Below are 25,348 nucleotides of genomic sequence, written 5' to 3'. Positions count from 1 at the left end.
GTGTGGCTGATCATTAAAAATTAAACGCAGGGGTAGTCAAGAATATAGACCTTTATTTTCAGTGCAATTCTATTTTAAAATGGAGCAATTCCAGCTTTTAAGAGAGCCCACATTTCATGAGTTTGTTCCAATGGTAGCATAACTAGATGAACAGAAAATAGGGTCCAAAACTAGATGAACAGATAAGGTCCAAAACAATATAGTATTTAAGAGAATAAATGGATCAAAACCAGGCTGCCTGAGGTGACATGACCGCGCAAAGCTACCTATCCACCATGAATGCCATTTTAAAAAAAGAAACAAACAAAAAAAAATGCCAAAGCACACACTGTATATTTGGGCATCTTTTATTTTGTTTTGGTTCTCGTACTATGTATTTCTTTATTATCTATTTTCCATTTTATATAAACAGGACCTTCTTGTTAATGAAAGGGGCATCTAGAAATGTCTTGTGCACAGTCAGATTTGTGGAAAACCACGTACTGAAGCTTTAATGCCTAGGAGGAGAACTGAATGATTGATGTCTAAGTGTGTATCACTGCATTTACTCACATTTGTTTTTCCCACCTGTCTCCCTTCTCTCTGAGACAAATTATGCTTAACATGTAGTTGCAGAGAATGTGAAAAATATTTACATACTGGTAGGTCAAATAAAATACTTATTTTTTTCCTCTTAGGTCATTTCCTGTTGGAATTATAGATATTCAGCCACTGAACAAGTCCTTTTTCTCAGTCACCAACCATGTATTCCTGTTTGGTGTGTATGGAGTGGGTATTAGCCAGTCACAGTCTGCAAATGGCTGAAAAAGCCAGATGCGACAGGGAGCCAGCTTTCCCACAAACCAGTTCTGAGACACTTTCCTCTTTAAAGTATTTGCTGAAATTATCCTGTTTTAGCCCAAAAGCCAGGCTCTGAGTTTCCTTGGGCAAAGGCTCCCGAGAAAGGTTGTCTTCTACCCTATGCCTCTGTATGTACAAACCCTGTCTGAAAACATTCACTGTTTTAGTCTGCTTACTCTCAAACCAAGCTCTGTGATATACAAAATATCCTGGAAACGGATTTCCACCACAAATCCTATCTGACAGGAGAGGATGGTGTAGCATATTTTTGACACTCAGTTCCCCCAAATGACCTTTTCCATTGAAGAAAGTAAATAAAGTTAATTTTTTCTGTTTATCTCAAGCTTCACCTGGGAATTAATGCTTTCAGAAGCTACTCCACCAGGTGCAGTTGGGCAGAGATGACATTGTTCAAATAACACATCAATCCAGCTTTGTTTAAACAGCAGTTAAAGCCCCAGCCCTCACAGAGTGAAAACCCAGCATATTTTCAAAATGCACTGTGTGGCATAATAGAGGGGTGGCCCAGTTCACACAGAGGCCATGATATCAGTAGCCCAGGTTGAACAGCTAGTAATTGCTGCTGACCAGTCATCTAGCAACTCCCTGCATCTTACCCTGCCTTGAGAAACCCATCAATAAGGGCTCTGATTCCCTGCCTCTCCCTTCATCATTGTTCATTGCGGTAGCCATCAACTTCCTAGCAAATAGTCACAGCCACAACAGACTCCTCGATGTATTACCGTATAATGTTAAATGTAACTGGATTTTATTAGATGTTGAGCATCAGCTGCTTTGGTTTTTTAAGGTACAGCAGAATTATGTTTTCAAGACAAAATATTTTAGAATGCTGCATTCCTTACCATTCTCTCCAGCTTCCAATATGCCCTGCAGATAGCGGAAGGATCCTGACTGCTTAGGCTCTGAAACTGGCCTTTCATAATCCTGAAGCATTTTGTACACATCAGAGTCCACATCAATTCCATTTCTGTTTCTTGGTAGGGACCTCAGAGGGTCACCACTAATTAAAGACAAGCACAAGGTCAAATCAGTTAACCAGTAGCTGCACACGAGAAATGAATGAAGTCCAGAATGGATCTAAGTAGGATGAACTGTTGTGAACCCCCCTACCACAAGGCTCTCTAGCCCTTACATATTTTATAAATACAGATCTTCAGTTGTATATTATATGTATATTATAACCTGTATATGTATATTATAACCAAAATACAATGAAGCATGTTCCCTTTTTTCCACACTGGACTTTTCTGCCAGAAGACTAGCAATGTAGAAATAATTGTACAAAGTACAAAAGACAAACTGGATATACTTCTCATTCTCCTCATTACTGCGAAATAGAGTTTAAGACTGACCAGTGAGCCCATGTGTGCTACAAAGGGCAGCTGCTACAATCCATTGTGAATTCCTGTGTGAAACATAGATCATATTTTTAAAAAATGCATTAAATTAAATTACATAAATTTGGCTTCATTCAACCATTGAAAAATATCTGACACTGATCTCAAGGGTATCTTTTTATTCAAAATATTTCCTCCTTATAATCGAATTCCTTCCTGGGTTGATCCTATTTTGTAAAAAAGCCATTATAATATATTTAAGAAAAATCTCCAAGGTTTAAACAATACTAGGTGTAAGTGGTGACCATGTGCAACCCAAAGTGCAATCATGAGCTGTTTTAAGGTGGTCCACAGCTTAAAAACAATAATGAAAATGTAACAAAATTTTAATTTTTCAATGAGTTTAATCAGACCAGTAAACCAAAATTAAAACAAAACTACAAAAATAGGCACTGCTGCATTAGATAATCACACATTGTTGAACCATTCTGTTTTTACTTCAAGGTTTTGTATGCACTTCTAATTCTGGTTAATCAAAAGGTCTTGTATGCTAGTTCATAAGTTAGCTAGTAGTTCCCAAAGCAGGTTAGCAGTACGGCAGAGTTCAGCACCATATTACTTATTGATCTGTATTCAGATTAATCGGGTTTCTTTCATGCATCATACAGTGGTATCCTATTGGGTATGTGCTTAAGGACATGGACAGTTCTTATATTCGCATTATACTGCTGTGATTAGTCTTTATCTTCATACATGTAATTGTGGCAACTTAAAATTTCTTATGCTTTCACATTATAAAAGAGGGATCTGCAAAGACTAATAGGAAAGAGGAAATCTGATCCCCTCCCACGTAATGACCTGGAAGTAGGGGTGGGTAGCGTGGTGGCCAAGTTTGTGGATGATACCAAATTATGTAGGGTGGTGAGAACTGCAAAGGATTGTGAAGAGCTCCAAGCGGACCTTGATAAATTAGGTGAGTGAGCTAAGAAATGGCAAATGCAGTTCAATGTAGCAAAATGTAAAGTGATGCACATAGGGGCAAAAAATCCAAACTTCACATACACGCTACAGGAACAGTGTTATCAATCACAGACCAGGAAAGGGATTTGGGCGTCTTAGTTAATAGTTCCATGGGAATGTCAACTCAATACTTGACAGCTGTGAAAAAGGCAAACTCTATGCTGGGGATAATTAGGAAACGAATTGATAATAAAACTGCAATGATTGTCCTGCCCTGATATAAAGCAGTGGTGCGACCGCACTTGGAGTACTGTGTTCAGTTCTGGTCGCCACATCTCAAAAAGGATATCGAGAAGTGCAAAGAAGGGCAACAAGGATGATTGAAGGACTGGAGCACCTTCCTTATGAGGAGAGGCTGAAGGGTTTGGGACTCTTTAGTTTGGAGAGGAGGCATCTGAGGGGGGATATAATTGAAGTCTAAAAATTATGCATGGGGTAGCTTTAAAAAGGGCTTGGACAGATTTATGGAGGAGAAGTCGATCTATGGCTACCAATCTTGATCCTCTTTGATCTGAGATTGCAAATGCCTTAGCATACCAGGTGCTCAGGAGCAGCAGCAGCAGAAGGCCATTGCTCTCACATTCTGCATGTGAGCTCCCAAAGGCACCTGATGGGCCACTGCGAGTAGCAGAGTGCTGGACTAGATGGACTCTGGTCTGATCCAGAAGGCTCTTTCTTATGTTCTTATGTTCTTAATGTGTCTGGGTTCCAAATTAAGAGATCAAAAGAATGAAGTGCTGTTCTGCTTGAATCTAAGGAGCTACACCAACACCTTCATGCAAGCACTCTCATCTAACTGATTTGCCTATGTGACCTATGTGAACCTGTGACCTTAGAGAAGGTCTTCAAATTAACTACAATAGACTAACATAAGGGAATATCTTGAAATTATAAGTTCTATCACAACACCCCCTTAACATACCACTGCTCCTGGTCACTATGACTTCCCTCCCCTGCCTACCATCATCTCCCTAATTGCTGTTACCTCCCTATCCCACTTTCTCTTATGCCTTCCTCTTCCTCCTTGTTCTGGCCTTCAAGGCTCCATGCCAAGTGTGCATACCTTGAAAATACTATGCCAACCTATAGTATGAACTGAACTCTGGCCAAGGTTTTCTCACGAACTGTGAATGTATAGAAATCATGACTGTGCTTTGGAATTTTTTTTAAAATCCATTTTTTTAAAGATAGATTTTTTTAATTTTAATTTTAGATTTGCAAACCTTGGGTCACCTACATTTTTGCAGAGCTCTAAACACTGGCATTGTTTCCATACTATCTCATTTATTTTGAACTGCCACCTTTCTTTCACAGCCAGATTAAATCTCAGCCAAACTACTGCAGTCCAGGGTTTTCTGTGTTGTCCTTCCATTTTTTACAAAGTCTGTTTCATGGAATGTGTACTGATTTAAATAGAAGTATATTGCTAGCTATTCCAGAGTGAAATGGCAGAAGGTAATTGATGCATATGGGATCTGAAATGGTCAGGTTGGTGGAAGGGCTGGTAGAACTTCATCTTGTCCCTGTTAGGTTGCCATTTAAATCAACTGTGGTTGTAAAAAGGAAATGAAATCAGGAAATAATTAAAAGGTAAAAAAAATGGGGGGGGGGCGTAAAGAGGGTTGCTGATTTTGACTCTGCTTTTAGAATTTGAAAACTTAGATCCATAGTTGCACAACACTTAAAAATTTCACTAATAAATATTAATCAGAAAAATAGAAAAATAAAGAGGAATCAGTGGGCTGCAGCAAATGAAAGAGATTTTGGAAGTGTGTAATGAAAAAGAAAGGAAAGGGATGTATTATAAATAAGCAGCACTGACTGAAGTGGCCTAAAACTGATCTGAAAATATTGCACTTATCACGTACTGTATATACTCGTGTATAAGTTGAGTTTTTCAGCACATTTTTGTGCTGAAAAAGCCCCCCTCGACTTATACATGAGTCAGCTGTATTTTAAAAAATATTTTAGGGGTTTTATTTTGTCAGCCACCAGGGGGCGCAGTTTTTAGGCTAGTGGCACCAAAATTTCAGGATATCATCAGGTGACACTCCTGATGATTCCAGCCAAGTTTGGCAAAGTTTGGTTCAGCGGGTCCAAGGTTATGGACCCCCAAAAGGGGTGCCCCATCCCCATTGTTTCCAATGGGAGCTAAAAGTAGATGGGGCTACATTTTGAGGGTCCATAACTTTGGATCCCTTGAACCAAACTTCACTAAACCTGGGTGGTATCATCAGGATAATCTCTTGCTGATACCAGCCAAGTTTGGTGATGTTTGGTTCAGGGGATCCAAAGTTATGGATCCCCAAAGTGGGTGCTCCCATCCCCCATTGTTTCCAATGGAAGCTAATAGTAGATGGAGCTACCCTTTTGAGGGTCCATAACTTTGGACCCCCTGAACCAAACTTCACCAAACCTGGGTGATATCATCAGAAGGGTCTCCTAAAGATACTCTGAAAGTCTGGTGCTGCTAGCTTAACAATTGCACCCCTGACAGGTTGTGTGAATGTCCCTTCTAAAATGACACCTGCCATGTGCAATTTTAAAAATATGTGCACTAAAAATAATGAACTATTATTTTAAAAAGCAGGGTAGTTTTAATCACAGTGAACAGGCATGTTCATTCCAGTTTTTATGGCAAGATCCATTGTTTAAAACCCTTCCATACAAAAAAGCTAAGGTTTTTGTACTTTTAAAGTTATTGTTGATAACATATTGTTCTTGTTGACCTTCTTTTCCACTTACGGAGCTAGTTTACTGTTTTTCTTTGAAATAAATATTCAAAAATATTTAACCTATCGATGCCTCAATTAATGTAATTTTATTGGTATCTATTTTTATTTTTGAAATTCACCAGTAGCTGCTGCATTTCCCACCCTCGACTTATACATGAGTCAATAAGTTTTCCCAGTTTTTTGTGGTAAAATTAGGTGCCTCGGCTTATATGCGGTATATGGGTAATAATGAAAATGCGGAAGGACAAGGAAATTAGTCAGGCAGACAAATGGGCTACTTGAAATTAAGTGTGGGGTAATGGTTAGAGTACTGGACTTGGATTAAGGAGACCTAGACTCATATTAGTCTGCCATAAATTCCCTGAGTAACTTTGGATAGGACTCTCTTTTAGCTGAATCCACTCCCGAGGTTCCTGCAAATATAAAAGGAAGGAGTGGAGCAGAATGTACAGTTCCTTGAGCTTGTTGGGAAAAGGATAAGATAAACATGTGGTTGCTTTCTGGCAGCAAATTCAAGAGGGCTCAGTAACGCATCACTATTGTTTGCCTGTGCCATGGGGATGGCCAATGCTGGGCTGTGATGGGAATATAGAACTGTATTAAGTGCTTTGTGAAGCCACAGTTATAATTCCACCAGTTGACAGTCAAAGAGCAGTACTACAAAAACAAAAAAAGTGCAAAGGGATTATTCACCTTTGGGAAGCTGTGATATAGAGACCACTCATCTGCGATGGCAAACTGGAATCTGTGTTGTTGTTTGTATACAGTCGAGTAGGATTACTGCACTGCAAGTCTGATATCTGCTTGTTGTCTGTTGGGCTTCCTCCAGGGGAAAAGGTTGCTGGTCTTCGGCTTGGGATAGGTCCATTATCCTAAAACAAAGAAATAAATCAAGATTGGTCACATCTTATGCCATTGGCAGAATTAAGCTGCTTTTCTTGCAAAATGTCATGCATGTAGTAACAATATATGTGTGGTCTTTTGGCTTATTCAATGGAATGGGATCTTTGCTACTATTTTTGAGTTAGTGTAATGATGCATACACTCTGGCTGAGATGATTATTCAGAATGTTGAGGCAAGCTTTTGCTCTGAAGAACTGTTTTGGTCCTGGAAGTCCAAGTGACTCGTACAAGTTGAAAGCCAGGAGACCTCAGCTTCATGAACATTGGGATTCCCTTTGATTTTCACTGAACAATGTTGATCGAAAACTATAGGAACATGAATGAGAAATCATTTCATCTTACTGCCCCTTGAGGCAAACATTATGCAGCTAAATGCCTGTCATATTTTCACATCTTCCAACATCCCAGGCACGCCCCGACAAATCTGTTTGCTATTCTTTCTTCTAACTTACCTTCTCACAGCAGCTATACAGGCTCCCCCTCTCTCCCTCTTAACACCTGAGGAGCGGAAATTTTTAACACTTTTGCCACTGCCTTGTTTTCTAGGCCATGTTTGAATCTGGGTGCTGTTCTGGGCAGTGTGGCCTAGCAAGGAGAAAGATGTTCCCTCAACAGATTTGCTGCTCAGCTTGTTGGAGTATCATTGTACTGCCTCCAGCTGTGCTTGACTTGAAGTGAACACATCTAGTGGAAACAGAGGCGGCAGGCAACAAAAATGTGTGGCCAGGCAGAAGACAGTTTTTATTTGTTCCATCCCATTTGCTCTTGCCGTGCTTCTCAAACAGAGAGGATAGGGAAGGGAAGAAGAAGAAGAGTTTGGATTTATATCCCCCCTTTCTCTCCTGCAGGAGACTAAAAGGGGGCTTACAATCTCCTTGCCCTTCCCCTCTCACAACAAACACCCTGTGAGGTAGGTGGGGCTGAGAGAGCTCCGAGAAGCAAGTAGCTTTTCCCACCACTTTTTTTTCCTGCACAGCAGCCCATGTGCTCTCAGAATGGTGGGGAAAAAGAACATTTTCAGAAGGCAGAGTCTATAATTTCCTGGTGAATCTCAGGAATGGCAATGTCAGATGTAGGAAACTTCTTTGTGACAAGCTTTGTAAGAAGCTCCCCTATCAATGTACTTCCCTATTCCCTAAGCACTTTATAAATTAAGCTAGTAACCTAATCCACAGTATTCTATAGAACAGTGATGTCTGAAACTTACATATTGTCAAGGAGAAATACCACATTGGGACCAAACAAAAAAGGATTGCAGAAAGAAAATTGTTTTAATGATTTGACTATTTACATATGCAAAACTTGGTGGGTGAGTAAACAAACCATTTGATTAGCAGTAGCAAACAATAAGTTGGCTGTATCTCCTACTGTTATTTTAAAATATATATGATAAAATATAAATTGAATTATACAATTGAAATATACAAAAGTGTATATTTCTATCACTATGTTATAGCTTCCCACACTGAAAGAAGGCCTGAAAATGTTCTTATTTCTTTGACTGGATAATGAAGAAAATGGCGGATTATCTGAAAAATCAAATTTTACTTTGCCTACCAATAATTTCTCACACAACTACTTCTTTAAACTTAAGATGACATTCCCTATGGTCATTTTTGATCCTTGGCATTTGGGAAACCACTTACTATTTAAAAATAAGAACTAAATCCATGCTGCGTTCTACTACAAAGCTATAATTACTGCCTCAGTACTTTCCGGAGGACATAAAAATTCACCGATGCACACAGAGAAAGATTATTGTACAGTCCTGCTAGTACACTGCACTGTGCAGTTTTTGAAATAGTTCTCTTTACAGAAACTGAAGTCTGGTTAAAGTTAACTCTTTTACAAGGGATGGGTTCCTAAATTGAGTGTATGTGTGTGTGTGTGTGGGGGGGGGGGGAGATGACAAGAGAGAACCTTTTACAACTCAGTTTTTTCCAAACAGAACACGGAAAGCAAACCTTTCACAACCTAGTATTTATTTCAAAGCTATGATACAGACTCCATAATTTTTTCCCCTCAGCAGATGAGGCTGGCAATTATATCTGATCCCCTAGGCTCAAGCTAGTCATGTAGTCCGCAGAAGCAGCATGATGTGACATCACTCAGTTGCTCTGCCCCTTTTGATGCACACCTTGCGCATCATGCAGTCAAACAGTTACATGTTATGAGAAGTGAAGCATAAATTATACAAAAGAAAAATTAGGTTCATCTTTATGTAGAAGTCAAGGAGCTTGAGGCTGAGTTGAAATGGCAATGGGAGACATTTGAGTCTTTCCTAAACAAGCAGTCGTACCCAACTGCATGAAAGTTTTGCTGCAACTGTGGGAGATCAGTGGACCCAGGGAGATACATTTGAGGACTGATACAAACTGAATATTTATCAGATTTGGAGCTTTGCATCAAACTTTGGCAGCTCCATTATGTAGTCAGTCCAGACTTTATTCATATGTTCCCAAACCATCATATTTTTCCAGCTTTGTGTAATTTATATTTGCCTTTGTTTCTCTCCTGTTCTTTGCTCTTGCAATACTGGAAAGAAGCAGGAAGTGTTCTGGGAAAGGGCTGTGGCTCAGTGGAAGAACCTCCACTTTGCATGCAGAAGTATCAGATTCAATTCCCAGCTTTTCCAGTTAAAAGGACCAGGCAGTAGGTGATGTGAAAGACTGGAGAGCCATTGCCAGTCTGTGTCAACAATACTGACTTCTGATTCAGTGTAAAGCAGCTTCAGTGTAAGGCAGTGAATTCAGTATAAGGCAGTGTGTTCATATGTGAACTTCTACCCGTGCACTCAATTGCCCACACCTGATTAAGTGCGCAACAAAAGAAAATCTGGGAGGTGAATGATGTCAAAACCTCTCCCCACCATGCTCCAGAAATTCCCTCAATATTTTTTGTTTTTACCATAGAGATTGGAGAAATCCCTAGAGCATTACAGGGGGAGGGGGATGATGTAATTTCCAGGTGAGCACCAATGGCACTTCCCCTCCTAGGGTCCATCTCCCAAATGCTTCTTAGATTAATCTTTGTGGACCTGAGAACCCTAGATGGCAGCTGTCTGGAAAAATAAATGTCCCATCCTTTTAGCAGAGGCTTAATGGGATGTTTATTTACCTCCATGCCATACAGCGCTTCAGCTACCCATTTCCAGACATTAAATGGAGATGTCATTTTTCTCCCTTCTCCATTTTTTCTCTCACCATGGACTGCATGGTGTTATATCCTCCCAAAGTCACTCCCCTCCTTAAACCTTACTGCCCCAGGTACCATCCTCAAATCTCCAAGTATTTCTGAACCCAAGGTTGGCAACCCTTGTGCTTCACTTCCTACTTGTTTTATCTTTCTGTGCTTTGCTGTTGCCTTAGAAAAGAACTGAACAAATTCTGGCAAGAAGTTAAGTTAACCTTTCAGTGATCCCTCACCAGTGATCCCTCACTGACAACATAACAAATGTGCCTTACTTGCTTAATTTATCATTTTCACACAATACGAAAGAAGTAATCCAATTCTGGGAAACTTGAATATAGTAATCCTAACCAGTGCTATCATAGGAATTAGACTGGACCAGAATACTAAACATATTAAACATTTCTTTGTCTGAACAAGAACTGTCTTTCTAAATCACAGGAATGTTCAGTCTTCAGTGGTTTTAGACTCTGAAGCTCTAGGGAGCCAGTTGACAGGAACCAGGAGGTAATAATTCAACCCTACAGGATTTTTCTAATCTTTGCTTTTTGCATTTGCTCTCTCTCTCCTGGCTCTGTGCTTAGGAAATTCTGCTTAAAACATTGTTTTTCTGTACACTGGTGCCTCCTTGATCATGGATTTCTCAAGAAGCACCTGAAACATTTTGCCAAATATATTACCAGCCCTTGGCAATTCTTCTGTATTCATTTTAATTCCTTCAAAGTTTAAAATTATACTTGTTTATTCAGTTTTGAATTTAACTAATCTGCTGTATACAGAGTTATGCTTTTGTTTTTAACATTTCTTAAACTTAAAATGTTTTTAAATAGACATTTACATTTTCTGTCTGGATGTCTTCTGTTTTTATGCTTCCAAGAAGAAAACTCCACAACCTCCCCCCCCATGTTAGAATTTAAAGTTATATTTTGAGACAGAAATGAAGTCAAAGAACTACAAAGAATTCAGTGAAAAAAATATGTTTGCTTGACACGGAAAGAATTGACAATGAGTTCAAAACATAGAGCTTTCAAGATGAAGACTGCATTTATAACACATTTATAACACTGAAGTAAAAAATAAGTAATAGAATATGGTCTTTTCCATATTTAACACTAAGGAATACACGCCCCATTAAAACTATAAAATCAATGACATAAAAGCCCTAAGGAATGCTCAGATGTCTAACATGCATTTCACTCTTGAGAACAGTTCCTATTAAAAGGATTCACATGCCAACTTCCAAATCAAAATGTGTCAACTGGTGATTAAAATGCAATATTTACCAAGGGTCCATTATGGGACATTAGGAGGAACTGCTATAATGCTTGAACACTTTCATTGGATACATGTTGCTTGCTCTCACGTATTGTTATTAGGAAGTTCAAAGTACTCTCCACCTCATATCTGGCTTACCATTGTGCAAATACAGATCACATTGACTGATCCTGCACAGGTAACACTAAGGGGATAAATGAATCTGTGTTGCCTGTTTCGCTGTTTGCGTTTGCCCACTATGTGTTGTCACGTCTGTGGGAGAGATTAGGGGCTAGGGAGCTAGGAACTGAATACTGGAAGCTTGCTGCCAACAGCAAGTGTGTGAGGCCAATCCATCAGAGTCATCCCTCCCCCAATCAGAGCTGCAACAGTTTGGCTACTAATCTAGAGCCCCACCCCAGGTTTTCAGTTGTGGGAATGACCATGGGACCCAGATAGTCAAGGCAGAGAAGGCGGCTGTGGAGAGGGAGGAAGGTCACAGGAAAGAATGGCTACACCTTGACCAAACACAGTGATCATACCCACCAGGGGAACTGTGTCATGTCACAAAACACAGACCTGGAGCCATGGGTCCTCTCCAGCCAGGCCATCTCACACAATGAGCACTGGGAGACCATCTACAGGGTCTGAACACTCCAGCAAAGTCCTGATCCTCTATTTGGCAGCACCATCTGACACCAATCAGCTACACTGAGGAACTGCCCTCCCATCTCAGGTCATGGTTCTTCCATGCTCAGAAGACACTGCTACCCATTCCCTTCTTCAGGGGGGAGCAAAACCTCTAGAAAAAGATAGAGACAAGCCTTTGGGTGGGTGGTGGGGGAGTCACCTGATGAACACCAGCCACCAATGGGCTGCCTTTAACAGGGGTAGGGGAAGTGGTGAAACAACTCCTTCTGCCAAGCCAGGGGGAGAATGTGGGTCCTGATGACAGAGTGGCCTCTTATGAGGAGGTGTTGACTGTCAAGGGCTATGGTTGTGTCACCTTGCTATCTGGCTCCCTGGCAGGTAGGTGATATGGGGAATGTGATGGGGTCTCAGTATTGGAAGGAAAGTGTCCTCATTTGTTCTCCCTGTTGCAGGTGCATTTCCAATCTTCCTGTCATTTGAGCTTGCTGACATCGAACATCTGCAGACCCTTGTCCGCCTGAGTGGAGTGTCATGGCCACCTCTGTGGTTCTGCAGTCATTCTGTATCTTTGGGTTGCTAGGGGGGCTGCCACTGGGGGAGCTGAACTGTTCTTGTGGGCTGACTCCACATTGTTGAATGCTGCATGGCTCGTACCTCAGCATCTGTAGAAGGCCAGGTACCAATCGGCATGCCTCCACATCCTCAGTCACCTGTAGACAGCCTCCATCCTCCTGCCATGAATGGTGAGGCTGGCCCCATTCCCAGACTATGGGCACAGGGGCCTTGCCCAGCCCAAACCCTGACACTATTGTTCATGTGGGCAACATCAAGCAGGGGCAACATCAGCAGCATCAAGCAGGGGTGCTCAAGTCCACCTCCTGGGCAGATTGCTGAATGGAAAGTCTGTATGCCACCATCTGAGAGCCTCTGGCAACCTTGAGGTTTTGCTTGGCATGACACAGGGTGCTGCTGGAGGACAGGCTCAAATGGAGGGTTTTCCCCCCCAGCTGATGCCTTTTTTACTTCCATTTCAGGGCTGGCTACAGCACAGCCCACCGTTTAGGAGGCGACTCAGCTATGGCATTGCTGAGCTATGCCCAGTCATGGCACAGCCTCCCCCCGCCACACCCCGGATTGTGCTGCCCAGGTAGAAGAAGAAGAAGAAGAAGAGTTTGGATTTATATCCCCCCTTTCTCTCCTGCAGGAGACTCAAAGGGGCTTACAATCTCCTCGCCCTTCCCCCCTCACAACAAACACCCTGTGAGGTAGGTGGGGCTGAGAGAGCTCTGAGAAGCTGTGACTAGCCCAAGGTCACCCAGCTGGCATGTGTGGGAGTGCACAGGCTAATATGAATTCCCCAGATAAGCCTCCACAGCTCAGGCGGCAGAGCTGGGAATCAAACCCGGTTCTTCCAGATTAGAATGCACCTGCTCTCAACCACTACGCCACTGCTGCTCCTACTGGATTTCCCTGCAATAAATCCTTTCATTAAGACCTGCATTCAGTGACCTTTACACATGTTCAGCAGCATCATGTTTCAAAACAGGATCATTTTGCACTCTGCTTTTCTGCTAGAATTAGTGAGGTCATTTGACACATTACAAATATTTTTAAGAAAGAAGCGAAAAACAATAAATTAAAAGGCTGCTTTAAAGAGTTATAGTATGGGTAAAAGGTAGAAAAATCACTTCAGCTTTTGCCTGCAAAGTTATGCATTTTTAGTAGGGAATAAGTCTCTATTCAGCTAACTTACTTTTGAGTAAACATTCCTGTATCTGGGCTATGCAACTTTAGTGTTACAGCATTATGTTGTAGGTGAAACACCTGAACTTACTGTTTTAGTTATTGTATGCTAATGCACACATCAAGAATATTTACTGGTACCCTGTCAGCTGTAGTTTCGACAGGTGTATCTGTCAACAGCATTTCTATTCATTGTGTTGATACCAATTAATCTCAAGAGGTTAGCTCAAACAAACTACCTTACCAATTATATTTAACAGAAACCAAAAGCTTTGGAATGTGCGTGTGATGTTATCAGAATTCAGAAAAACAAGCCATATTATTCAGGCAACTCAATCCAGATTGGGGGGTGGAGTTGAGAATCTACATAGGGAATGGCGGAGGGCTGTACTGAAGAGATGCCCCCTTCTGCCACATAAGGGCAGCCCCACTGGCGCAGAGAGCAAATGCACCAGCTGCCGGCCACCCCTCTACTCCGTGGCACTGAAACCCAGAAGTCCAAGGTGCCGTAGAGCTGTGCTGGCTACCTGAGTGGGTATTGGCATGGGTGGGGCAGGTTGGGACATCCCCAGATGTGAAGCCAACATTTGGCTTCCACCAGTGTTCCAACCCAGGAATGCTGCCCCCCGGACGTTCAGACTTATACTATACTTTTGTGTGATGTGTGTCATTGTAGGCAATAGGGAGAATTGGGCAGCAGGAGGGGTTTCTTGTTCTCCCTACCTTCTGCACTGCCTAAAACCCCTTTGGAGGAGATGCAGCACTGTCTTTGGCATGTCACCTTTGGCTGCTGCGGCAAACTGGATTGCACTTTTAGAAGAATAAAAGAAAGCAAAATAGTATAACACAACAGCTCCCCAACAGGAAAACTGCTAACTGTGGGGATTGTTACTGCAATCCTGAATGGATTTACAGTCTTCTTAGCTCACTGAAGCAACTCTGTTAGTTGATCTTCATTCTATACGATACTCAAACATGCTTCAAACACTGTTTGCCTTATGCCATTTAGGTCAATTGCTAATCTTGATACCTGTGTTTATACTGTTCCATGGCAATGAACATCAACTCAAGAAGCAATAAAGGAGTGGAAATTCTTATTAATGACAATTTTCTTTGTTTAAATGTTAAGAATTCAAAAGATACAGAAAATAATCTATCAGGCTTTATTGTTCAGGCTAGAAAATAAACTGAAAGTATATTGAAAGTGAAGGAAAAGTAAAAGTTTAATAACCAGAAGAGAACTTGACTTCAGTAATTATATTCAGACCAAGAGTTCCAAGAGTTTTCTATGTTAGCATGAAATCATCTGAAATGATGGTTAAAGAGAAAACCAAACTTGGTTAAGAAAGAAAGTCTTAAACTAATGTGTTGTACTAGAGTTCAGAATAGCTTTTTTTTCTTGAGAGAGAGAGAGAGAGAGAGAGAATCTTTCCTATAACTGGCATATGGCAAGAGGTCTGAATTTTAAAATTTCTCAGATCCAAAGTTAGTATTTCTATTAATATTCCTCCTGATTAACCTCAGCACTTTGCAACATGTTGTATGCAACAATCCCAGTAAAAGGACAGAATTGGCCGTTCTGCCTTTTTTGTAGTTGTAATATCTGTTCACTTTTCATAGACTACCTTTATTTGAAGCTTTGTATATTTATATCTTTGTCAATGAAATGTTGTAGCATCCATGCATTTGACTCTCAGAAGGTTAAGCTACAATAATTTAGTGATCTTTAAGGTGCCGCAAGACTGCTATTTTGGCTGCAATGGAACCAGAACTTTTTTTTTCACCATCAAGTTACAGCCCACACTTGGGCTCTTTCCGCACACGCAGAATAATGCACTTTCAAACTGCTTTCAGTGCTCTTTGAAGCTGTGCGGAATGGCAAAATCAACTTGCAAACAGTTGTGAAAGTGGTTTGAAAACGCATTATTTTGCATGTGTGGAAGGCGCCTTGGTGATCTCATAGGGTTTTCAAGGTAAGAGGTGGTTTGTTATTGTCTGGCTTTGAGTCACAACTCTGGTTTTCTTTAGTGGTCCATTCAAATAGTAACCAGAGCCAACCCAGCATAGCTTCTGAGATCTCATGAGGTCAGGGTAGCCTGGGCCATCCAGATCAGGGGTCTTGTGAAAAGAGGAAAGAGTTTTATGACAAATACGGTAAATAAGGAAGGATAGGAAAGAGTTAACAAGTGTCAAAGGGAGAATATCTGGTTTTTATTATGGTCTGAAACATATCAGAGAGGAAAGTTTGCCTTTTTATTAAAAATAGAAGTTTTCACCATATCTGTTGTTCAAACTGATGAATGAGGCAAATATATTTTAATAATCCCTAAGATTCCTAATTAACATATGAAATCTAATCTTTAAGCATCAAGGGAAGTAGTTTTTAATATATGTGTTTTTCATAATAAGTACAATATGCCATCTGCAAGGAATTTTGGAAAGAACCAGAACATTATTCTCTTTTTCAGACTTTGAGCAGTGAGTATTTTTCATGTTTTACAGTATTATTTATGTAACATCAACATACATGTATAACTCATTAAATGCCATAAACTGGATGAGACTGGAAGACTATCTGCCAAGGGAGAATCATGCTGGTTCCAGAATTTCAAAAGATCTTAAATTGGAGATTTGTAATGGAAACTGTTTTATTGGCAATCAGTGTGCCCCCGGTAATTCTACAACAAGAAAGGAAGGTACTCTTAATGTTCTCTTTCTCAGAATGTTTTTGAAATATTTAGGTGCTAAAGAATTTATATTATTATTATTATTATTATTATTATTATTATTATTATTATTATTAAAATGGAATAGTAACTGGCACTCTATTTTATTCCTGATTGTATCAGTATAATATAGATTTAATGACTGAACAATCTGCTAAAAATCTCTACTTTGCTGGCCACTGTTTTTGCATTTCTCAGACCTTGCTTTTCACCTCCTCTCCCTCCAATTGGGATCAATGGTATTTAGCCTCTTGATATACAATCATCTTGAGTGAGGGTGTCATAACATTATTACTACTAATAATAATCAGCATTTACATGACACTTTCAGGATCTGAAGTGTTTCTTGCAAATGATATTGTTGTGAACCTTAGAATAGCTGAGAAATGTCAACCAGCATTGTTATCTTTATAAAATGGCCAAATGTTTTGCTATTTAGCAAAGTATTTGAAGATAGCTAACACTGAAGACCAGGGGCGAAGCAAGGGGAAACAGTGCCCGGGGTGCACGGGCAACCTGCATCCCTGCTGCAGTGTCGCCGGCCCCTGCCCCACCTTGGAATGCCCCTACCATGCCCCCGCACTGGGGGGCGCCCAGGGTGTCATGCTTCCCCTGACCCATGGGCATTATGCTGCTGCTGAAGACTCTTGGATGGATCCAAGAAGAGTTTCCACAAATGAAAGATTTTCACCCTTCTTCCTCCTGCAGCCCACAGCACTTCCTGAAATGCTGTCTCCGCCGGACCCAGCAGCATTTTAGGGGGCATTTTGGGCTGCAGTGGGATGGTAGAATTAAGAAAAGTGTACTCTTTGGATGCAGTCCCATAATTCTCCTCCAGACTACTTTGGCTGGAGCCCTTTGGAACTCATTTTGCTAAATGAAAGATTGCCACCTGGAAAATGTGTTGAATACATTTTCGCTGTCCTGCTGTTCTAGAACTTTATCTAAACTGGGATAATCCCTTATTATACTAGTAAACTTTATAATGCCCTTGTAAACTTTGTTCTGTCCAGCTGTAAGAAGAAGAATGGAAAGAAATCAGTTTTATGTTGAGAACCAAATACACTCCTCATACTTGTTTTCTGTGAAAACTCTGCCCCTTTTTCTTTCTTCTCTGTGTACATTTACTCTTGATCATATCTTCCTGTTAGCCTTACCTACTACATTTCTTTCCCATTTTGTGTTGGTTGTCTAAAACCCCTATCTTGGATTACCTCTTGGCTTGCCTAAATGTTACCATTCCTCCAGTGTTGCCTTGGAAACTGACATGAACTAATCCTGACCCAGCATGGCCTTCCATATCTGCCTGACAAGGTGCTTAACCTTGTAAAATGTGGAGGTTAGGAATCTGCTAATTCATTTTTTTTCTAATGTACAAAAAATGAAGAGCAGAAAGTATTTAAAAAGGTGCATTTGAAATAATGTTGTAGCCCACATCTTACCATGAAATGCCTCTAAAGATGCCAGCCATAGATGTAGGTGAAATGTCAGGAGCAGAAGCTACCACAGCACAGCCACAAACATCCGGAAAACTCACAACAGCCTGTTGATTCAGGCTGTGAAAGCCTTCAACAATACATGTTTTTTTTATCTTAATAAAACTCATGTCAGTTCCAACAACTTTTTGTTCATTTAAGAGTTCTCACCCAGGATAATTATGGTATACACAGGTTATCAATCCCAGGTACCCCTTCTTGCTCTATCTCCAGCTAATTTCCCCCCCACCCCCACCCCCAAACATACACACTTAAGAGGAGACTGCCTGGTCAGGATAACAATAGGATTCCTCAAGCAACAGATCTGAATAAAGGAAACAAGCTCTTTTTTGTGTACAAGTATTTTACCAAATCATATTCCACTGGAAAACACAGGTGTGATCTATTCAGAGTAATCTTAACCTGGGGTTTCTCTTATGTCTGGTAGAAGTGATGGTCTAGTTTAATTACTTGCACACTGTTCCCCCTAAGTAGTCCTTTCCACCCTCAAGAGGATTGGGATGCCTAGCCCCAGATGATTAATCTCTATGGAAGGGGATGTAATCACTGCAGTGGAAGGGGATGAAGTTGCATAGAGGAAAGAGGGGGTAATTTTGCCTCCTTTCCTGTACTCAGTATAATCTCCACGGCTGTGATCCTTGTGGGTTCAGCTGACCCAAGAATCAACTTTCCCAGGGTTTGGAGGGTGTGAAGAAATGTCTCCCTCCATACATACATACAGTTATTCCTAGAAATATGCAATCTCTGGGTGTGAACAGGGCATTCCAAGAGGGGAGTTTTGGGTGCAAGTTTTGAGCAAGAAAATATCCAGAAAGTGTCTTGAAAAGGTGCTTTCATGTTCTGTGTGAGTTCACAGTTAGAACAAAGATGTCAGGGTGTTCTCCATTTGGCTCAGTATAAGAATCTGCAAAGTTTTGTGTTAAGCACCTTGTCTTTAAACTTAGTTTTAAAAGCTTTAAAGAACAAAGTCATGAGAGTGGTTTGCAGGAGTATCAAGTGTTTGCAAACTCACAACAGGTGTCCTTGTGACCATACAGATGGAAAAATGAGCATGGTGGAGTGTCTTTGCCACCATACACCTTTCACAGCCAGCTGTGCCCTACCTTTTCTTCTCTCATCCCACTTCCTCATCTGTATCCTTATCCCGAACCTATGCTTCCACCCCCTTTTCCCTTCAGTTCCACATCACTGGTAACTTAATCCCTGTGGCCCCCTGGGCTTTCACACAGCAGGAGGAAGAAAGAAATGTTTTTGATGACTTTGGCATTCATTATACCAATTTCTATCTTCAGCTCATACCTGTTGGCCCCCTTCCTAAATTCTAACGTGGATATGAATGTCTGTAATGACTGCAGAAGTCGCAAGAGATGAACCGTCCCTCTAAATCAGAGGGAAATAATGGTGTTACTTTTTTCTCTCACGCAAACTTTCAGACAGTATCAGCCATGCCAGAAAGGTGGTTTGGGAGGAGGACGAGAAAAACAGGCTTGAAGAACTGTGGGGTATGATTATAAAGGATTAGGTAACAATTTTTATTGTATGTTACAAATTATAGAACTTCTTATAAAGCTTGCAGAGAAATAGACTTATCTGAATCACTCTCTTGCTGTGCAATTGTGAAAAGTGGTGGCATAAAATCACTATAACAAAAAAACCTATCTCAGAAAAATAAACTGTACAATTTAACTTGCCACAAAGGGATTAGTGCTGCATTTTTCTGTTCAGGAAAATATATCTTCATGTGAGACAAAAAAAGGAAGAAAGAAAACTACATTGCTGAGAGCAAAGTAATATAAATTCTCCTATACTATTACAGAAACGAATTAAAAATTTACTAGAGTCCCCTCAGGCAAAACAAATGCAAAATAAAATATCCTAAATTAAAACTATGTTTATTGGATAAAAAGAGCAAAGAAACAACAATGAAGAGAACAGCAGCTTTCAGAGAAATGTGGGTTTTTTTTCTTGAAATCCATATTCTTTTCTGTTGTGGGTCCTAAAAAGCAGTTGCATCCAAACCACAGAAACAACAGTAGACAAAAGAATTGGACTCAGAAAAAAAGCCTACAGTAAGGTGACTCTATATTAGCTTAGAACAGTGGTGGCGAACCTTTGGCACTTCAGATGTTATGGACTACAATTCCCATCAGCCCCTGCCAGCATGGCCAATTAGCCGTGCTGGCAGGGGCTGATGGGAATTGTAGTCCATAACATCTGGAGTGCCAAAGGTTCGCCACCACGGGCTTAGAATGCTCTGACTATCTGCCTTGCTTATTCATTTGTTATGTCCTTCCATCAGCAACTCATGAACTGCTGATTTGCTCCAAATATCCAGATCAAAATAATTTTCACTGGGAGCAGCTTCAAAGTGCATTCATGGAACCTTGAACAACAAACCCAGATACATCAGGCTTACATTTTGTAATAAGAGTGTATAAACAGTGTGAGTGAAATCTTGGCTGGGGTATCTGATCTGGGATAATGGGATTTCCCTGTTTAGGCTGGTGTGAAAGTCATTAAATACATTTTTTAGCAATCTTTGCTTTCACCCATGAAACTGAAATCTGGCACAAAACCTTACCGTGTTTTATAGGAGTTCAATCACAAGAGTATAGTGTGTGTTTCTCCACATCTGCATACTAGCAGGATGCCAGCGGGTCATGTAAAAGTTTAAGAGGAATGTTTAAGAGAATAATCTTCAGTAGGACTACCCTTGTGCTAAACATGTATCCTGAATGTAGAAGATTAGTAAAACTAGTTATTCTCAGCCTTTTGTTAAAAAGCTGTTCTTTACATAAACATTTTATCCCCATCACCCCCTTGCAGCACAAATTTTGCTTGAATAAATCAAGACACGGCTTGTCTTGCAACCACCCAAGTCATGGGAACAGTTCAGCCTATACCAGTGATGGCGAACCTTTTCGAGACCAAGTGCCCAAACTGCAACCCAAAACTCACTTATTTATCGCAAAGTGCCAACACGGCAATTTAACCTGAATACTGAGGTTTTAGTGTAGAAAAAACAGTTGGCTCCAAGGTGCGTGTTACTCGGGAATAAGCTTGGTGGTAGTCGGTGGCTTTGCTTTGAAGCAACCGTGCAAAGCTTCGAATGTGTGAATCATGACCCTAGGATGGTTTACTCAGAAGCAAGCCCCATTGCCAGCAACCGAGCTTACTCCCAGGTAAAGGATCACGCTTTAGTTCTTCCCATGAAAATCAGTGGGGTTAGCAACAACGCATTGCAACATTGTAAATCCCAAGCACATAGCTTCCCCAAAACTAGGTCTGAGATTTAATGCTAATAATCTCCCTGAAATAATTACACTATTATCACACTGGGGGCCTGGTGGGGGAAGGGGGATGGGTGCGGGGGGAGAGGGAAGTAAAACTTTCGCTTTCCGAAACCCAATAACCCCACCACCACAAAACAGAAGTAAAAAGGCAGTGAGAAAGGCAATCCTAAGCAAGAATGCTGTGCAAGGGGTGGGATAACTTCAGGAAAGCTAAATTTGTGGAGCAGCCATCTGATCTGTGGTTTTTCCTTCACATGTCATCACAGCACTTGACTTCCCACAAAAATGCAGCAGGAACAGAAAAATAAAAGCATGGAGAATATTTTGAAATGGACCTCTCTGTCCCACATTTGCCTCTGTCAGAATGGCCCTAATTCTGACAAGGGGGATGGGGAAGGGATGCTCAGGGAGGTATGGGATGCTCCTCTCCCTTTCCTGCCAGTTGGTCGGGGCCTGGTTTAGCTCAATTCTTTATCGTTGTGAAATGCCTTTTGTCTTTCGTACTTTTGCTTTGATCCTGTAGGAACGGAATTGGCATCGCGAGCCTAGTGACCTTGCAAGATCTCTCCTCCCCGTCCTGGGCTCCCAGGCACTAAGAGTCCCGTTATTCTCTCTCCCAGGGGAGGGGGGCCCTTAACAAACAGTTCACTCCATTCGAGGTGAGTGCCTGAATCCCACCACTGTGCCTGCCCTGCTCTTGGCAGATGCACTCCTTTCAATGGAAGCCCCTCACCTGGACTGCTGCTTTTTAATCCTACCCCCAAAGTTTCAGTTTGGTCCCAAAAGTTACACACCAAGAAAAGCATGTCAGCCTCCAGTCTCCCAAGCTTTGTGGGGGAGGGGGGTACTTGTGGGGCAGTAGATAGTATTTACAGCAAATCAGGTTGACTCAAGAGGACCTCCCTGAAGCTCAGCCCCAGCCGGCAGAGCACCTTGTGCATGGTCAGCCTGTGTAGCGTAACTCCCAAAGTGTTTGCTGGCAGCTGCCTCTGGCTGGGTGAGGGGGGAAGGGGGAGGGGGAGATGATGGCATGTGTGCCCACAGAGAGAGCTTTGAGTGCTGCCCTGGGCACCCGTGCCATAGGTTCGGCATCATGAGCCTATACTCTGCTGCCATGCATGGAATGAAATGGAGACTACCCTTCGCCATGCCACCACAAATGTAGTGGAGGATTTGTGAGCTGCAATATAAAAATTGTTCATGGCTGAATTCAGCATGACTAAAATATGTATGACACTAATTTGAAAGGGCAGTCTCTGCTTGGATTTAACAAGAGCTGAGTTTTCACTGTATTCCCAGAAGATGGCAATGAGAGCAACTTATGCAATTATATAATAGCAATGAAGCTTCCACACAGAAGTTTTCTGCACATTTTTCCCCTTACTGTGCCACCAGAGAACTTTTTGAGGATGTAATGGACAGGTCCAGTTCAATGGAATGTTGTGGGAAGGTTGATAAAAGCAGGAAGAGCTGTGCGAGAGGGACACTGGACTGAGACTTTGAGGGGAAAACGTGTCAGAAGCTGGCTGTAAGAAAGATGGCTTCAGACAAAATTGGAAGAATGAATGAAGAGAGGCTTTTTTGCACAGACCATTTAAAATGTTTTACAGATGTTTTAAAAAGATCCATTTTCACTTTTTGGTCTGTATATCATGAAAAAATAAAGCATTTTCAGTTAAAAGTGTTTTTTTCTATTTTCTGCCATTTTGCCTGCCAATTACCCAAGCATATAATTTTTCCCCATTATGTTTTGTTTTCAATGAGGTTGAATCATCATTGACACTTCTCATATCAAGTCTTCACAGCTTCAAAAAAACCTCACTGAAAACAAAACCAAAATTTTTTGAAAAAATGTCATGTTTGCGTAATTACTAGGCAAAACTAAGTTTATTCATGTACTTTAAACACTGAAATAGCAGGCAGCCATGATGTCAACTGAGGAAACATCTGTGGGAAACATTCAACAAATGGTGGGTGGTACAGAGGATACCTGAAGCGACCAAAAATGGTGGGCACAAGCTGCAGAAAAAAATGAAAGTGGAAACTTTAAAGTTGGACAAGAAAAATAAAATGTTTCTTGTTTTCTGCACAACAAGCAGGAAATGTTTCCAAATTGTCTCAGGAAAAAAGATCAATAGCTTACTGTTTACACACACACAACCCCCCCCCCAACATTTTGAGCACAAATAAAAAACTCTGCAGAATTCCACCCCAAAATGCTATTTTTCCACATCTTGAAAATTTTTTATTTGTGCTGTGCAGAAAAAGCCAAAGTAAGGGATCAAAAGTACCAGTGCCAAGAAATGTTGTATACAAAGTTGTTTAAAGTTTTGAACAAAAGTTAATGTCTTATTTATCATCCCTGCTGACTGAGAGTGAATTGTCTCAGGGGAAGAAACTACACACACCAACTAATAAGCCTTAGGCCTGGATATATGTATTAATGGTTGCAGTGTGAAAGAAATATCCCAATAATTCAGGGAAATATATGGATGGGGATAGATAAGGAGGGAACTGGGCTGCCTTGTCTGGCAGTGTCTCTGGGAAACAGAGGCCCTTTCTGCATGGCCCAATTAAGCCAGGATATCCCCAGTAAAAAAAACCAAGGAGAGGGGGAAACTTCACACAGATTCCGATCCTAACATGGATTCGTTCCACGTTTTTCCTCCTAACCCAGGTTTTTCGAGAATCACGTTAGGTGTGATTCTTTTGTTTTAACGAGACTCAGCTGTGAGTTGTGTTAAAACAAGAGAATCACACATAATGTGATTCTTGAAAAATCCCTTCTCTGGTTTGTGTTGCTGTGATGAATCGCAGATGAACCGCTTAAAAAGCCATTTCAAAGCCTTCCACATGGAACTGCAGCCACGCTAACCCATTTCAAATAGCTGCTTCAATGTATGAACTAGAATTTACATGGCAAAGATAAAAAGGCACACTCGTTATAATAACATTTGTTTTTAAACAAGTCTATTGAACCTATACCTTTTAAAATGTGTTCTAAGCTTTTGAAACAAAGAAATGTTTTATGAGCATATACACAAACAGGGAATTTTCAGATAATAAAGTTTGGCATATTTTCAAATCAACTGGAATGTGTTCCACAGTGTTTGTTTCCTTTTGCTCTGAACACTAATAACAGAAAAAAGTACAGCAAGTCAAAAATATATAATACTATCAGCTGACTATTTGGCTCAATAAAATGATACCATTTCAGCAGCTGCTGTCTTATCATTGAAGGACATTAATAATAAATATGGTAAATGTACCATTCTAATGTAAAGGCCTTGGTGGTCATAGGTTTTCAGTTTTAATATTACACAGAGACCATAACTTCTCCAATAAACATATACAATACTTATTGAATACATATTTATATATATCATATTTGTACAGCCTGATTTAATTTTCATAAAAATTGAAAGGCTACATAACAATTTGCCCTCTTGGTAAACTCCTCTTTCCCCACTCCTGACAAGGTGCCAGCATTTGTCTTGTACCTCTAATAACACTATGTAGTATTTTCCTGTTCTGTTCTTTGCCAAGCATTTTATTCTTGTTTAGATAAATCTCCTTTGTGTCTTGTATCAACCCCCAACCTCCGCTAGTCTAGAAAGAGAAACAGTCCTTTTTCAGTGGTTAAACAAATGTATTCAGTACCTTTATCCTGTGCCTCATGCATCTTTAGTAGTCAGATTCTTGTTAGAGCAGCTCTAGTAGCTTAAATTTAGGATAGATTTATGTTAAAAAATGCTTCTGCCCAATCTTATATATGGCTTATATGACTGTAATGCTCAATGGACTCTGCAATCCAAGCTGGCAGATGAGGTTTCCATAAACCTATAGGGGAATTGTGGAATGTTTGGAAGATTTGAACTGATTTCCTTTGCATTAAAACTAAAAGCAATATTAAAATGTAGTAGGTTTTAGCAAGACAGCTGTAGTGAAATTCATTTTTTATTTTACCTCTTCCAGTAGCTTCAGTTATTGTTTGGATTTTATCTCATTTTTTTAAAAAAAACCTATTTAAGAGTGTTTTTAGAATATGAAAATTCTTGAAGATTTATTTCTGAATAAGAATTACAATGCTTTCAGTTTTTTTCACTATGTACAATACCTTGCAGAATGAGGCATCTTCTC

The 25,348-nt window shown here is 40.6% G+C and overlaps 1 protein-coding gene across 1 annotated transcript in view; it reads right to left on the bottom strand.

Moving 5' to 3' along the window:
• PDLIM4 (PDZ and LIM domain 4) overlaps positions 1-25,348 on the bottom strand; it is a 93,578-nt gene that overhangs the window by 7,442 nt on the left and 60,788 nt on the right. Inside the window, exons 4-5 of the mRNA XM_048489830.1 lie at positions 6,647-6,825; positions 1,704-1,861 (exon numbers count right to left, since the gene is read on the bottom strand). Of these exons, the coding sequence (XP_048345787.1) occupies positions 1,704-1,861; positions 6,647-6,825 (337 nt within the window). The remainder of the gene's footprint in view (positions 1-1,703; positions 1,862-6,646; positions 6,826-25,348) is intronic.

This window comes from Sphaerodactylus townsendi, linkage group LG03, assembly GCF_021028975.2.
Source record: "Sphaerodactylus townsendi isolate TG3544 linkage group LG03, MPM_Stown_v2.3, whole genome shotgun sequence".
Lineage (NCBI taxonomy): Eukaryota > Metazoa > Chordata > Lepidosauria > Squamata > Sphaerodactylidae > Sphaerodactylus > Sphaerodactylus townsendi.
Note: the sequence above shows the minus strand (reverse complement) of the source record. Positions and strands in the feature narration are given on the sequence as shown.